This window comes from Chrysoperla carnea, chromosome 3, assembly GCF_905475395.1.
Source record: "Chrysoperla carnea chromosome 3, inChrCarn1.1, whole genome shotgun sequence".
Taxonomy (NCBI): Eukaryota; Metazoa; Arthropoda; class Insecta; order Neuroptera; family Chrysopidae; genus Chrysoperla; species Chrysoperla carnea.
This window is the reverse complement of record NC_058339.1, coordinates 30,459,732-30,477,045: the sequence shown is the minus strand read 5'-3', so window position 1 is coordinate 30,477,045 and position 17,314 is coordinate 30,459,732. Positions and strand designations below refer to the sequence as shown.

Genomic DNA, 17,314 nt, shown 5'->3' with positions numbered 1-17,314 from the left:
TAACTTTTAAATCACGAATTTTTTTTTGTATGGTTTTCTCTTGTGAAATAAATTTTATTATTTTTGCTAAATATTCTAATCGTACTAGATTTTTATCTTTTTTAGATGAATGATTTGCTTTATCTGTTGCTGTTATGTTCATTTTTTTATTTAAAATATTTTGCAAACGTCTGAAAATCAAAAATATGTATTATCATTCTTTATAAATTCTTGAAATCAGCTATTCGTTGTGTGTGTAATCATGGTAGGGACAATAAAATCGATGCCAGCGCTTCCAGTGAAAAATTTTGGTGGTAAAGGAGGCTGTTATGACTAATTTGCAGTTCTTTACATGTTAATCTTACAGAAAATGTCAAATTAAATTTATTGAAAAACACTATAATTAATTAAACTTAATGCATTAAAAATTGTGAAAATAAGATATCAAATTGCACAAATATTATTTTTCAAATGTAAATTATCATAATTATTTATTTTTTGTGAGACAATAATATTAAATATTCAATATAAGTCATAAATGCAATCCATACAGTTATATAAGCATCCATACAATTCTATAATTAAAGTAGTGTATCGTTATCATGGAAACGCCTCCAATAAAACTCACGCACGGTGCGAATAGACATTAAGATAATAGTCTAATTTAGCCCTTCAGTGTTTTGAAAAACAATTCTAGAAGAATGCGTAAGTCTAAAAAATTCTGAAAAAGTATGAAAAAATCTATGTACAACTTATTAAATAGTTTATGAAGACTATTTAAAAGTTTTTAGACTCTTCTAGAAGACTTTTTCAGAATTAATCAGAGATTATTTAATTTGTAAATCTAAGTACTAAATTTTCATTTTATTCTATCTCAATTATCAAGATCTATTCAATTATAATATAAATGTGTTATTTACCGATATTTTATTAATTGTTGATCAATTAATTCTTCAAGATTAATGGAAGAATCCTTTTTCTCTTGATTCCATTTGTATAAAATTATCAAACCAGGTAAAATAGATTTTAGCATTTTTAAATTGGTATCGGATAATACCTTAAAAAAATTAATTTTATGAATTCATTGTTAATAATTTTGCAATAAGTTAATTGCTTCAAAGTTTGTAATATAAACATTCAGAGTGCCCAAATAAGAAATAACTATATACAGGCAAAAGTATATTTTCCAGTGCCTTTGCAAATTTTGATTTATCGTTAGTGTGCTTAAAAATATTCATTAATATTAAATTAAATTTTGAATAAACAAGGATAAATAAAATGCAATTTTCTAAAAAATCTTCTAAGTTTTTTTTTCTTACTTAAAACTTTTAAGCCAATTTTTACAAACTTTACAAAGTTTTTGTTTTTATATAGTGTGTCCCCGGATAGAGGTCGAATACTAGTAAATTTTCTTATTTTTCATTTTAAGGAAAAAAGTCATTCTTTATAAAAAATTTTGCTTATTCTGAAAAGTATGTATGCTTATTTAAAACTTCTAAAAATGTATAAATGATAGAGGTCGAATACTAGTAAATTTTCTTATTTTTCATTTTAAGAAAAAAAGTCATTCTTTATAAAAAATTTTGCTTATTCTGAAAAGTATGTATGCTTATTTAAAACTTCTAAAAATGTATAGGGTAGCCAAAAAATTGAAATCACTATTTTTCTTTTTGGTAAACTACCTTTCTTTTTTATAAGTTGACAAAATATTATTCAGAAAAGTTGCTCGCAATTAACAATTATGATTCTATACAAAATATCAAGAAGATCCGTGTACTTTAATTATAGCATCATTTTTTATTTGAACAAAAGTTGTAATTACAAAAAAACGTAACAAAGAAAATAATAATAAATCAAGTAACATTTACTATTCGAGAGTGTATTTTTTTTGTGGACTAGGTTAAAAAATTAAAAAGAAAATTTATTTTCTCGGATAAACATTCACTAAGAATGGAATTGTCAAAGTTGGAAAGATCTTTTTGAAATTCAGTCATGAATTTGAATCTTGAGTCATAATTGTTAATTTCGAGCTACTTTTCTTAGTAACATTTTGTCAACTTATAAAAAGGAGGGTAGTTTACAAAAAAAAAAAAAGTGATACCAAATTTTTGGCTACCCTGTACATTATTTAGAAGTTTTAAATATTCTTGCATACTTTACAAATAAGCAAAATAAGACTTTTTTTCTTAAAATGCAAAATAAGTATAGTTACCTCTATCCGGGACACACTGTATATTTCTCTTTATGGTTGACTTTTTATGGATTCTAGTTTTTTTTTAAATGGAACGAAAATATAATAAAATTTTCTTTATAAATTGCTTTCTATAAAATAATACCAAATACCTTATTCTTATCAATATTACATCTTTGGCGATACTTTTGGTTAATATTTTCTATCAACTTAATTAATTGTAATTGTTCAATGGACAGATTGTGTTCACTCTTCATACTTTATGGGTTTTTTTTTAATGTTGTAAGGCCGAATTACTACAAATAAAATTTCGATTTCAACTCATTTATTTTTATAAATTATAGATGCTCAAAAACAATTTTACAACAAGTGATAAAGGATGACTAAATAAAAATGCAAATAATTTTTTATTTCAGCAAATTAACAATTTGTATTCGTTGTACAAAGTCTGACTACAAACGTTACGTACTAGAGATCTTATAGGAAGCTTAAAAAAAGCAGCATTAGTTCAAAACCTTGACAAAAGATTACACCGCTGTATTCGAAATTGTAACAACGAAAACTCAAAGCGCTGTCTTTGTGCTTTATTATTGTTACTGGGTTTGCGATTATGTTACTAATTTTGCCGTTAACATTTTTTCCCTTTTCTTGAAGATATTATATAATTAATTTGTCTCTTAAAAGGTTTATCGAAAGTGCAATGAATTAAGCTGAAATAAAGGTTGAGTATTGCCTAAAAGACATTTCAAAAAATTTTAAGAAAATTTATGGAAGAAAGTGATTAACAACTTACTTTCATATAAAATTTATCCCATACAATTATATAATTATTTAAAAAAATATTACTTTTAATTTTGAATATAACATGACAGAATTCCTACATTTCTACTACAATGTTACAATGTCAAAAACACACTAAAAATTTATTTATTTTCTGTATATATGGAAACCATTTGTTTTTTTCAAGTCAAATGATCCTTTAACAACTTGAAAACTATAAATTAGCTGAAAAAAAGTTAAAAATAAAAGTTGTAGCTAACGTAACTCTGCACATTATCTATTTTTCATTCTAGCATCAAAATTGACTGAGATATGCTACGATTATTACTTTTATATTATTATACGTAGTGTCCTAACAGTATGGAACCTCCTGGAAATCTCGCAGAGGGGAAAAGCGGGAAAAACATTTAAAAAATCATATCCGACATATTTTTTGACGGGGAATCCAATGGTGACTTTGAATTTTACCTTGAACATAGCCTTAAAGCTGCAACGAACCAAAAATCGATTTTTTCAAATGGGAATTGCTACTTTTTATTTAGGATTTGCAAAGAACATAATATTTTACGTCCAAATATGAATTTGACAATGATCTTCACGGTCATTCCAAGATCAAAGATTTTATTTCATAGGAAACTCTAAGGCAAGAGGGGCAATGCTAGCCAATAAAGGCAAGGAGATATCATGGCCAAATTAACTGGTGGTTTCCACACTTTTGAAACACCCTGCAAAGAAGCTTTGGCAAAAATAAAGTTTCTTATTAGCTTTTTCAAAGATAAAATGCCACAATGCCACATTCAATGAGCTATACCTCAAAAAGTATTATTTTTATACAAGAACGAAATATAATTAAAAATTTGTGATTTAACAACCTTTCTAGAGAGATCACATTTTGTTTATCGTACGATACCTACGATTGATGAGTGATTCAAGAAAATCTGTAAAAATTTGGCGTTAAAAATAGTTAATATGATAAAAAATATTTATCGTAAAAGAAAGCATATCTCAACGAATTTTGATACTAGAAAGTTGAAAAAAAAAAAGAAAATGTGCAGAATTACGTCAGGGACAACTTTGCATTGAAGTTTATTTCAGTTATTTTATAGATTTCAAGTTCTTAAAAGAAAACTGTTTTTTTGATTTTGATTTTTCTTTTTCCAATTTATTAAAAAATTTCACATGTAAACAACTTTGAATAATAATAATAGTAAATACCTACCTATTAGCAAATTTTAAGCGAGCTGCTAAGATTTTTAAAAATAATAATAATATATTTCCAGTAAGAAAAAATACAAAAATTTCCTACAGAGATAAAAGCTCTGGAACTCAAGATTTGAATTTCTTGTAGGTACGATAACTTTAGATAATTAATTATTAAATTAAAAGATTGTATTATAAGTATCTTAATCATTTTTTAATGTATTTTAGACTTGTGATGTAAAATAATTAAGCGTGATAAAAAAATTTAATATTTGACTAAATAAATTAGAGTAAGTGTGACTTTTTTTTATAAAATAATTATTTATTAAAATAATTATTATTTTAAGTTTCTTTAGCTCACTACTCTTATCACCTTTTGCTTATAAAATAAGATCTAACTCAAAATAATTCTTTATAATATTCTTATACACTGTATAAGTTACGTCACTTTTAAAGTGTTAACTCCTATCGTAAAATTTGATAAAGGCGCAGAAAAACCTTTTCACTTCAAAATTTATAATTAATTTACTTCAAAAAATTAAAAGGTTATATATCGAGACGTAAATGAATCGCACCAATTTATTGGAACACTAGAGTGATACCCACCCGCTTCGCTGGGTTTAAAAGTAAAGATTTATAAAGATTGCTCTCGCTTATCCCCTTTCTATAACACTTGAAATAATGGCAAGGATTGTTTTACACAGGTAAAATATATGTATGGTTTTCTATTATTTTAAATGTATAATCGTAATTATTCATTGAATATATCAGAAAAAATGGCTATGAAATAATTTATATTGACTATTTTAACAGAAATCTGTAATTTATGGTAATGGCAAATTACTACTTTTACAGAAATCTGTAATTTATGGTAATGCCAAAATTAAATTAATTTAAAATTTCTTTTTTTTTTATTAATATATCTTTATAAATTATAATTAAGTGTTATTCTGAAGTATCAGCTATATTGCTGTACAGTTTCATTAAAAACCATTTGTTAGTTTTAGCGTGAAATCGTAACAAACAAACAAACAAACAAACATTCTTACTTTCGTATTTATAATATATAGAGATTGATAATTGTTTCAATAAATTAGATACCGGTCTACATACAGAAATTGTGTTATTCGGACTGTTTTTACCCAATATTACTCTATGTATTACATAAGATAATTTATCAATATCATATTTGCAGTGTTTTTAATTAATCAATACAAAAAATAATAATTAGTAATAAACATAATTGTTTCGAATGAACATTTAAATTAAATAAAAATGAATTTGAGGAAATTTTTAATAATTTCAATGTGCTGTGTTTTATTCATATTAAATAATTCAGAATGTGCTCGAATATTATTCTTTTTGCCAATACCATCATTAAGTCATCATATTTTCTATCGACCAATTATAAAAGAATTATCTTTAAGAGGACATCAAGTAACTTGTATTACCACAGATCCAATCAATAATAAAACGCTAACAAATTTAACAGAAATTAATATTCATGATGTTGCTTATCAATCGGTAAATATTCCAAAACAATTTTTACAACAACAAACCGATCGAATTATAATCGATTTACATAATTTCGGTTTAATGATATATAAATTAATGGATGCTGTTTTAAATGATACAAAAATACAACAATTAATCCATAATGAAACAGAACATTATGATTTGTTAATTGTTGAAATGTTACGAAATGTGGCGGGCTATGCATTTAAGGAACGATTTAATTGCCCAATGATTGGTTTGGCATCGTTAAAAATGGGTATGTTATGAATTTTTTAAATTATCAAAAAAAGCTCTCATTCTCGTTTTGCATAACTTTTGGAAATTTTGGGATCAAATTTTGAGTTTTGATCAAATATTTTATAAAACTCGTTTCAACCCAATCTAAAATGATTTTTTAGTTTTTTCCTCAAAAAAATTTATCTTAAGGTACATGATTGGCTAATCAAACAAAAAAATTTTCAAGAATTAGTTTCCAGACAGACACACACACACACATAGCGGTCAAACTTATAACACCCTTTTTTTTAGTTCGGGGGTTAAAAATAGAATTTTTCTACATTTTACTGAATTTGTTTTGTTATTATTATACCATGTACATATATTTGAAATATACTTAGTACATTAAGTTTAGTCCCAAGTTTGTAACGCTTAAAAATATTGATGCTACCAACAAAATTTTGGTATAGGTGCTCATAGAATCAACTAATTAGTCCCTTTCCGGTTTTCTGTCTGTCTGTCTGTCGTCTGTCCGTCTGTCATCACGATTACTCAAAAACGAAAAGAGATATCAAGCTGAAATTTTTATAGCGTGCTATGGACGTAAAAGTTCGTAAATGAGCAACATAGGTCAATTGGGTCTTGTAAACCGTTAGAGATAGAACAAAAATTTAAATGTAAAAAATGTTGTTTATAAAAAAATAAACAACTTTGGTTTGAAACATTTGTTCGTAAACATCAATATTTACCCGTGAGAGCGCAAATTATGCGCAAATTGTATAGTATGTATGTTATGGCTATATTAGTTATATATGTGTGACATTTATGCATGTGTAATGTGACAGAGTAATCAACACTGTTTATACATGGTATTTCAACAACTAACTCAGTCAATTGTTTGTTTTTACTTGTTGTATTTTATTTTAGGTGTAAATGGTATGGATTGTGTGGGCAATCCTCCTGATCCAAATATTTATCTAGATTTTAATCATAAAGCCGGTCCAAATTTAACATTTTTTCAACGTTTGTATAATTTCTGGAAGCTATGGGTTTTACGTTATATACATTCATATGAAATTCTGACAATGCAAAATCAATTAGTAAAAAAATATTTTGGTCAAAACTATTCAGATTTAAGTGATTTAGAAAAATCAATGGACTTATTATTAACAAATTCAAATCCAATATTTCATATGGCACAGCCTCATGTACCAAATTTTATTGAAATTGGTGGATTACATCAAAGAGTCCGACACTCTTTACCCCAAGTAAGATAAGGCGATTTTTTTTATTTAATAATGTATGAATATTAAGCCCACCATTAAATTTTTTTTTAACTCGTTGCAATTCTTACATCCTTTTCTGTATTATAAACACGTATTTCATATGCAATGTTCTCATTATCAGCAAGAATAAATCAAAGAAATTACCCAAAGCCAAATCTGCCACACTTTGAACGTACGTTGCGTTGTACTTACTAATAGCGCAATCCGTAAAACTATCATTTATATCAACTGTCTTATCGATACTCAATGTAAGAAGTCAAGCACACTGTCCAAATTGGCAGGCCATTTCATCAAAATGCTCAAAAAGTTATATTAATATACATGACTTTTGTCATGTTGGTTGCTCTTACATCTGAAAATGCTGAAATAAAATACGAAATAAAACCAAAAGAACTATATTTGAGAATTTATTCCGCAATTATCTGGAGTACAAACAACAGGCGTTGCTAAGGTAATGTTTGTATACAAAGCAAAGTCGTATCTATCGAATGTACATACATTCGATAGAAACGCAATTACAATGTCATTACAATTTTGACCTTTCCTCTCGTGATGTATTCTCAGGTGATTTCGACCTTGATCTCCTTAAGTGTGACAATAAAGCTATGAAGGTTATATATTGGCTGCCCACGAAGGACAACACACTTAGGATATAGAGCCCATTGTGATACCATATATGTGTTTTACCACCTTTTCCGCTGATAATTTCTTTTATCAGCTTCTCAATTTCAGAGGCTGAGTGCACCTCCTTCATGCATATACCATGCACTACACCAGCCCATCACAAATAGCAACTAAGGCTACCCTAAGCATACCGCGGACGGAATTGATTACGCCTTAACCAACTGAGCTAATAGGGTGACGTAAAGCTATGAAAAAACCACGCAATTGATAAACGCTAAGCCTAAAATTGTATTCAAATGTATTTTTATTTTCAGGACTTAAAAGAATTTTTAGATAACTCCAAACAAGGTGTAATTTATTTTAGTTTAGGTTCAAATGTTAAAAGTGAATCTTTGCCAAAATCTAAACGGGATGAGATTTTAAAAGCTTTTGAAAAATTACCATATAACATTTTATGGAAATGGGAAAATAGTACTTTGATCGATAAACCGAAAAATGTGTACATAAAACAATGGTTACCGCAACAAGATGTACTAGATCATCCAAATGTAAAGGTATTTGTAACGCAAGGTGGTATACAATCTGTGGAAGAAGCAATTAGTAGTAAAGTACCAATGATTTGTATTCCATTTGCTGTTGATCAAATATTTAATGCTGATCGAATTGCGGAATTAGGTATAGGACGTAAAATGTTATTTGATGACATCACAACTGATTTCATGATTGAAATAATCGTTGATGTGGCACAAAATATAAGGTAAGTCTGAAACTCGAAATTTTTTATAGCCACTCGGATAATTCTCATTCGAGTTTACTTCGAAAAATAACGATTTTTTTACCTAAACATTTCCACAAAAGTATACAGATTGTGCATCGATAAAGTTAACAACAGAATTTTTTTTAAATTTTCCGGTTAAAAGTCATTTTCAAATAAGATCCTGCTTGTCGGCAAAGTAAGATTATTATCAATATAAAATTTGAACGTCTAGTAATTTGAGATTATTGCCAAAAAGCTGGTTTTTCTACGAAAATTGCATGTCTGGGAATTCTCTTTCGGTGGATTTGGATAATTTTCTTAATTCCATAAAGCTGAGTGCCCATCGCCCGATATCTTGAAAATTTTGATTTTTTAGGTGTTTGATAACGAACTTTTGCTTCTTTCGAGTGTCAGGCAAAATGAATATTGCATTTTTTTTTTCAATTTCTAAGTCGTGTATCAGCTTTTATGCAATTAAAAGTTTTCCAGGCTCATTGAAAGAGTGACAAAAATTTTCAACCGTTCTGAATTTCTATAACTATCAAATTTTTTCGTCTAGCCATAGTCCCATAAAGGTGAAGATTTGAAGTTTTGAAGTTTCGAACAGAATTGTTCCTTAAAAACTTTGTGGAAAGCAATAAATAAGGATACTCCTCAGCCTTTCAGCCTCTGAAAATAATTGAGGGGCTGATAAATGAAATTATCAGCGGAAAAGGTGTTATAAAACACATATATGGTATCACATATATATGGACTCTATAGCCTAAGTGTGTGTGTCCTTCTTGGACAATCAATATGACCTAGCCTAACCTATGTGATGGCTCATCAAATTTTCCGCACATACTATTAGCTTTTACATATCTTTTTGCATTCTTGGAAGGATAAGTATCCGATTAATTTATTTATTCACATTGTAGTTACAAAAATAATATAATAAAAGTGGCAAGTCAAATTTGGGACCAAGTAACAAAGCCTTTGGATCGTGCGGTTTGGTGGATTGAGTATGTGATACGACATGGTGGCGCTAAACATTTACGTTGCCCAGCAACGGATCTATCATGGTTTCAGTATTATTTGTTCGATGTAGTTGGATTCATCCTATTAATAATTATTCTATTAGTATTCATATTTATTTATTTAACCAAATTTATTTTAAAATTAATTTTTAGTACAAAATCCAAGCAAAAAAGAGAATAAAAATTTGTATTGGAAAATTGTAATTATTTTAATAAAAAAGCGGTGAAAACAAACAATTGACTGAGTTAATTGTTGAAATACCATGTACAGATAGTGTTGATAACTCTATCACATTACACATACATATACCTTTATATGTCACATATACATAATTGACAATCCCATATTAATACATACTTTAAAATTTGCATCTAATGTGTGCGCTTTTGAGTAAACAATGATGTTTACAAAAAAATGTTTCAAAAAAAAGTTGTTTATTGTTTAATAAGAAAGATTTTTTACATTTAAACTTTTGTTCTATCTCTAACGGTTTACAAGATTGATCCTACGGACTCAAAACCCAATTGATCTCTGTTGCTCATTTACAAACTCGACCTCATTTTTTACGTACTGAGTGCGCTGTAAAAATTTCAGCTTGATATCTTTTTTCATTTTTGAGTTATCGTGTTCACAGGCAGACGAACAACCGAAAATGGACTAATAAGATGATTCTATGAACACCTATACTAAAATTTTTTTCGTAGCATCAATATTTTTAAGTGTTACAAACTTGGGACTAAACTTAATATACTAAGTATATTTCATATATAAATGGTATAAAAACTTATTTTTAGTAAATCATGATTGCTAAACAAAACTTGAAAAGTTTTTTAATGGATTCTGGGTATAAAAGAAAGATATACTTAATACACTTATATGTCATTTAACAATATTAAAATTGACTGACATTTTTAATTTAATTATTTCAAGTGTCTCATGAGATTTACGTATTATATCATACGTCTATTAGGTATATGTACTAAAAGTACAAAAACTAATTATAATTTATATGTATTCGAGAAAATTAGTTTTAAAATAACTTTTGTTCTTAATATAACAAACTGAAGAAGTATTAAAAACCTAAGTGGGTACCTACTTGGATGTAGGTATGTAATTATTGGTATCATTTTCATACCTATCGTCATAATGTTCTCGCGAATGTGCGAAAAAGAGGAACGTGGGGTTTGTTTTAATACATTCTTTAAACGTAGATTCAATATAAATCAAAATGATTTTGTTCCCGTCAACGACTACATATTAGGTACTTTGAGTTAATCCTCGGCTCACTAATAAAAAAAACCTCTTTTTTTAGATTAATAAAGCTTCTGTTCGAAGGTAACTAACCCAATAGAACATTATGTAGTGGACAATAAAAGAGAGCGACCAAATTCACGCTGTGTCGCAGTCTCTGATCTACCACTCCGATTAAAATAGTCCGACCTACTCAAATAATCAAATATTTGCTGTACTAAATTTTACGATGATGACAGATTTCTGATGACAATTTAAAAATGAGGGACACCCGGTTGTGGGACACCCGTGTCGTTGGCACCCGGTGGGTAATTTTTTTTAATTAAAAAAATCTATCGACGTGGGCGACCCTCTGCATTAGAAGCGAGTATTGTAACCACGTGCGATAAGGAACATTGTTCCAAAAAAAAAAATTTTGAGCTGAGATATTTAGTTTTTTATACTAAGGACGTTTTCGTCTTATATTGTCAAGTTATAACATAATTCACCATCAAAATTGAAAATATATCCTTAATTAGTCGGGCACAACGGGTTTTTTGTTTTCTATAATTTATTAATGTTTTAACTTTAATTTAAATAGTTTTGTTTTAATTTCCACAGACTAGTTTTGGAAAAATCTGTGAAAACATATCTTGCATCTACCGTTTTCCCATAAGACCAATGTTAAATATGCCTACAGTGCCAACCCCCCTAAAATTTTCAGAATTGAATTAGACTTAGTCCAACTTCATATACAAAAAATCAAGCTTTTTATTTAAAATTGCCTTAGTGCTCGTACATCCTTAAATGCGAAAATAGAGAAATTTCGATAAAGTTGTTTCTAACAAACTCGGTTTGTTTTTTATGAACTAGGACGACAGATCTTAAGCCTTCTCTGTATTTTAATCTAGTATGGCAAAAGTAGATTGAAAATCTAGTTATACATAAAGGCTGGAATAAATTTTTGTGTAATCCATTTGATTTACGAAAAAGTGATTCGAACAAAAGATGTTTGCTTTTATATAAGGAACAACTTACCATTTTAAAGTATTCAGATAGTTTTTATCAGTATGGAGCTCAAGGTGGCTGTAAAATCATCCTGAATGTCAAAGCTAAAATCAAAAGTTTATAAATAAGCTCCCATTTGAGCCCAACAACCCTACAAGTTTTACAGCTTATCGATTAAAATAGCCTATAACTTATTTTGGGAGAGAGAGACCCCCTCTCTCCTACTCCCAATAGACCATAAAGCAAAAATATTAAATAGATAAAAACTAATTTTTTAATGAAATCTAGCAAAAAAAAAAATTACCTTCCCATATTCTTAGAATAATCATTACCAATTCAATTTAAAATGAAAACAGAAATAATATTAGTAGGTATAAACACATCCCTTAAAAATCTTAACCTACATTTAGTGTATAAATATTGTAACGGCCGTATAATAGGGGGTGTTAAGCACTACACGAACGATATAAAGTCCCATGCGCAGATTACTTTCATATAGCTGTTAACATTGATGTGAAGATATCCAGGCAAGTATACTGTGGTTTAACTTATTTGTCGGACTAAAATTAACTAGAAAAGTCATGAAGTATACTGTATAAAGAACCATTAAGATTATAATCATTTACGAAATTTGTTGTTTATATTTTCGAGTTCTTTTGTTTTCATTATTAGTCCCTAAAAACATCAAAAATTGAGTTCATTTGACGATAATATAAGAATTTTTCGATATATGCATTATTTTTATTAGCATTACTCGTTTGTAAAACTAGTAATCTTATTGTTTAATGAAAACGATTTTTGTAATTTTTGAGTAAAAATTACTCCATGTACCCAATTTTATCAAATTCCGAATAAAATTTTTTTTTGGGATTTTTCCTATTTTTTCAAAGGACTCTTAAGAAAATTGCAAAAAATGGAGCAAAATTTGTTTGTCTCAGATGTGCATAAAATAACATTAATAAGAGTAATTTTGAGATCAAATACATAATAATGAGCCCGTTTGAATCAGATTTTCTTGTTTATGGAAAATGAAGTTTTGCCCATGATACTCTCTGACATTATAACTTTCTATAGGCCCAATCATTAAATTAACCTGATTTTTATACTTTTTGGATCAAAATTACCCAATCTACTGAGTTTTATCAAATTCCAAAACAAAAATTTATTTCCTGATTTTTTCAAAGGGGTACGTATCACTTAAAAAAATTTCAACAAATCAAAAAATTTTTGTATCTTCAATTTCGTTAAAACTCAGTATATAAGGTAATTTTGACAAAAAAGTACAAAGATCGGGTGCATTTGTTGACTGGTCGAATAATTTCGAAGATGCGGATTAAAATCCATTCAAATATCTTAGAAACTCTACATTGTAAACTAAACAATATGAGCATGGAAAGTATAAAATTAATGGTTAGCAGAAATATGCGGATTTAAAGCGACTTATCGCGGTAAGAACGAAATTAAATACTCTTAAGTTTTTTGATTCTCACAAAGGAATCCAAAACTTGCAATTCAGTTAACAACTTGCTTATCAATTTTTCTATTCGAATCGAAATGTTTGTCTTAATTTATCTCAAACTCTAGAATAAAATACTTAGGTTAGGTTATATTGGCTGTCCACGAAGGACACTTAGGCTATAGAGCCCATTGTGATACCATATATGTGTTTTACCACCTTTCCGCTGATAATTTCATTTATCAGCTCCTCAATTTCAGAGGCTGAGTGCACCTCTTTCATGCATATATCATGCACAGCCCATCACAACTTTTAATTAGATTAATTTTTTTGCGACGGCGGGAATCGTACCCACTACCCTTAGCATACAGCGGGAGCAGTAGAAATGATTACATTGTCGTCGCTTAGATAAAGAACGAAGTCACCGATTCCACCCACATCATAAAATGTAATAGAATACTTATATTGACTTGATTTAGACACAGTGTACACCACAAAAAACAACACTCATATGTGTACTAAATATGATGGAGGTATTATGATTAGTTTTTCTACTTGATTCATTCATAACATTGGCTATATTGTGTTTACATTAACAGAGAGATGTGATGATGCAGTGACGTAGTACCGTGGTGGTGCTAGTAAGTGGTGGTCTTCTTTTCATACGGTGTACCTGCTGCTCATTCTATCAAAATAAATGGTTATTGGTGGTAGTCGTTCGTATGTGTACTGTGTGTTGTTTGTTCACCACACCAGTCGAATAGTTGTGTAAGGCAGTCTCTCACACACTTTAATACATTAAAGTGTGTTTCATTTCAAATAATATGCTTAGTTTTATACATCTTACATACTGAGTTGCAGCAAGTGTGTGGTATTTGTATAGACGAAACCGGCATTTATACTATACGTCTTCGGCTTACTCAAAAATTCAAAACAACTCAAATTTTGATGCGCAATTCAAACAATTGAATTTTAAATTTGAGAAACAATTGATTATTATTTTGTGACATAAAATAACATAAATGTGACTTCGAATTCGAAAAAAAAATTCTTTCGACAAGTGCTGTGAGGGTGAAATTTTTTTAGGGGTAAATTAACCATTTTTTTTTTGTTTGTTTAGTGTAAAATTTTTGTGTGAACGATTCAGTGATTTTGTGTTTTGTAACTATTTTTTTTTTTGATTCCATCAGCATTTTATTTTTTATTATTGTTTATATTTTTTGAAAAATATGGATTAATGTGCCAAATTGATTAAAAAAAAAAAAACTTTTTTTTTTAAAGGTAAGCAATTTTAATTTTTGTGAAATTAATTTTGAAAAGTGTTGTTAATTGTTTTCAAAATTTATTGGTTTATAATTTTCTGAAAATTGTTTTTGTTTTTATTGTTTAATCGTGTTTACATGTTATTTTGTTAAATGTCCTTAACTTTAACCTTTTGTAGGGGGAAGCATATCAAATCCTTGGGAAATTATTTCATGAAATCTCGTGTTTGATTGGTATGATAACCCTGAAATATTATTCTAATTTAGGGCATTTGTGTATGTATGTTATATAAAAGAACTAATAGGCAAACGTTCGCGTTGGTGGTAGTTTTCTAGGTCAGAATATACACAAGATAAAGGTGATTCTAATATCCTTGAAAGAATTCAGAAAAAGCGATATTAAATTAATAAATTATATATTAACACGAATGCTGTTTCGACTAGTTTATTTTAATTTTTGTTAAACAGTTCCCTAGATATCAATGGGACACGAAAAATTTCAATTGATCCCGAATTTAAAATTCGTAAACTGCCTTCTTTTTGTGTTTATAATACATATAATAAGAAAACAAATGCAAAAACCATTTTGTTCTATAGCTGGCAAAACAGAATGTCGGCACTCTGAAAAGTGAAATTTTTGTTCTTTTTTTTTGACACGACAGAATAAAATTGCAAAGTCTTCATACCTAATAAAAGTCTAATAAAATGTCATGCCTGCGTCGTAAATTATTTAATAGAAGGTAAAAAAATTAGTTTTTCGCGATTAGGTATTTCGATTTCTATTGCTCCAATGATGTTAACATAAAATTTACAAAAAATATTCGAAACATTTTTTCCAAGCTGACTCAGTTACTGACTGATATATACAAAACGCAAGATACTTCTAGACATGCTAGAACTTACGGCATTGCAACCCTCCTGGAAATCGGAAAACCCTTCCTAGAAATTACATTTTCCCGATGTTACAGGGAATCACAAGGAAATACTTTTACGATTTTTGCCTTAAGTTTCAAAGAATTCCGCATCGAATACCGAAAACTTCACCTTTCTAGCATGTCTAGAAGTCCCTTAGATTGTATCTTATATAGTATAGATCAGTGAGTGAGTTAACTTCAGCTATGAAGTTCATCGCTCCTTATCTGAAAAATGGTTGAGCGCATGAAAAAATGTTTCAAATACTTGTCGCTAATTTTATGTTAACATCATTGGAGCAATAGAATCCGAGATAATCGCTAAAAACTGTTTTTTTCGAAATTTGCCCTTGAATTAATTACTAATAACGCAGGCACGAGATTTTATAGGACTTTTAAAATTCAGATTATTATTCAAATTAACATGAGCATTTCTATTGCTTTGGCAACCCTCTTCAGTAGAAGTACTTAAACCAGGCATGGGCAAGTTATTTTAAGTCGAAGTCACCATTGTTATAATTGTATTGTGTGTCATAAACTTTATTGCGTGTCTCTTTATCCAAGTCCGAATTGCTCATTGAGGAGGAAATGAGACGGGTATCTCGACTCTTTTATCTATCTCAGTTTCTCTAATAGTCATGAGATAGGTAGAAAAAAAATGTTGTCTTTCTGTCTTAGGGGGCGTCCATAAATTACGTGAGGTGTTTTTTTAAATTTTCTGTCCCTCCCTCTCCCCTTGGTGAGATGTCGTGAGGTTTTAGTCAACCCCCTCGAATTATGCGCGTTCTCAAGAGAGACTATTGGAACCAACATGTCCATATGATTTTCAGTAAAATCATCCGCTCCTTCAACTTCGTTCTGATTTAGCCACTCCAAGCCGTTGACGCTTGCGCACAGTAACTCATTAGCTCGTCTTGTGACAATCCGTCATGGTCGTGCTTGTTTAGCTGGTGCAATGTGGGCGGCTCGCCTGTGCTCTGCAGCTCTTGTGACAGATGCAAAGTAAATACCGCATGTACTACAGCACCTTTTCTCTAAATCATCATGTACACTTGGGCAATAGAGATCATAAGGCGTGCTGATGAAATCATTCAGCGGTTGAATTGGTAGGCAGTTTCGTATTAGAAATGGAGCAAATGACTTTCCGTCATGCTCTTTAAAGTCCGGTATAATATTTTTTTGTTTCAATCAGAAAAAAAAATTGCGTGATATTTGTCGAGACCCCCCCTCTCCCCAACGTGAGATTAGATGATATTTGACTCGACCCCCTCCCCCCCTTAATCATCTCACGTAATTTATGGACGCCCCCTTACTCGTATTTTAGGTTGTCACTGGTTAGATTGTCACTGTCTTACTAGTATGTTAAGTTAGGAGTTCGATGGACTTCTCTAAGCCACCCACGTTTGCCCATGCCTGACTTAAACCCTTAAAAATAAATATAAAATAAAATTACCAAAATAAGATAAAAATTAAATTAAAACCTGAAACACAAAAAAATTTTAATATTTCATTGGTTGTTTTAGGTTGTTGCAAATCTATCTAATTTAATTTTTATGTTATTTTGGTAATTTTACTTGATTTTTATATTTATTTTAAGGTTTTAAATAATGCTACTGAAGAGGATTGCTTAAACAATCGAAACCGGTCTAGCTAATTGTCAATACTTTTATAAATCAAGCTAAATATTTTTATTGTGGGTCCTGAATTGCTTATATTTTAATTAAGCGCTTATATTTAATAAGGTTGATCCCTAATTAGACTGGGCTAGTATACCTGCACTAAAGAAATGAAATTATAAACATGTGATTATAATTAAATTGAACACTTGATACTTATAGCATATTTCAATAACATAAATAGTTTTAATTAGAATATAAAATAG

The 17,314-nt window shown here is 29.1% G+C and overlaps 1 protein-coding gene across 1 annotated transcript; it reads left to right on the top strand.

The window, feature by feature from the left end:
• Window positions 1-5,473: 5,473 nt before the first annotated feature.
• LOC123295979 (UDP-glycosyltransferase UGT5-like) lies at window positions 5,474-11,471 on the top strand (the record flags this gene model as incomplete). The annotated part of the gene is made up of 6 exons (XM_044877440.1): window positions 5,474-5,921; window positions 6,809-7,149; window positions 8,106-8,548; window positions 9,466-9,667; window positions 10,878-10,900; window positions 11,417-11,471. Coding segments are annotated over 6 exons (1,512 nt in total), but the record flags the coding sequence as incomplete, so codon positions are not given.
• Between the last annotated feature and the right edge of the window lie 5,843 nt (window positions 11,472-17,314).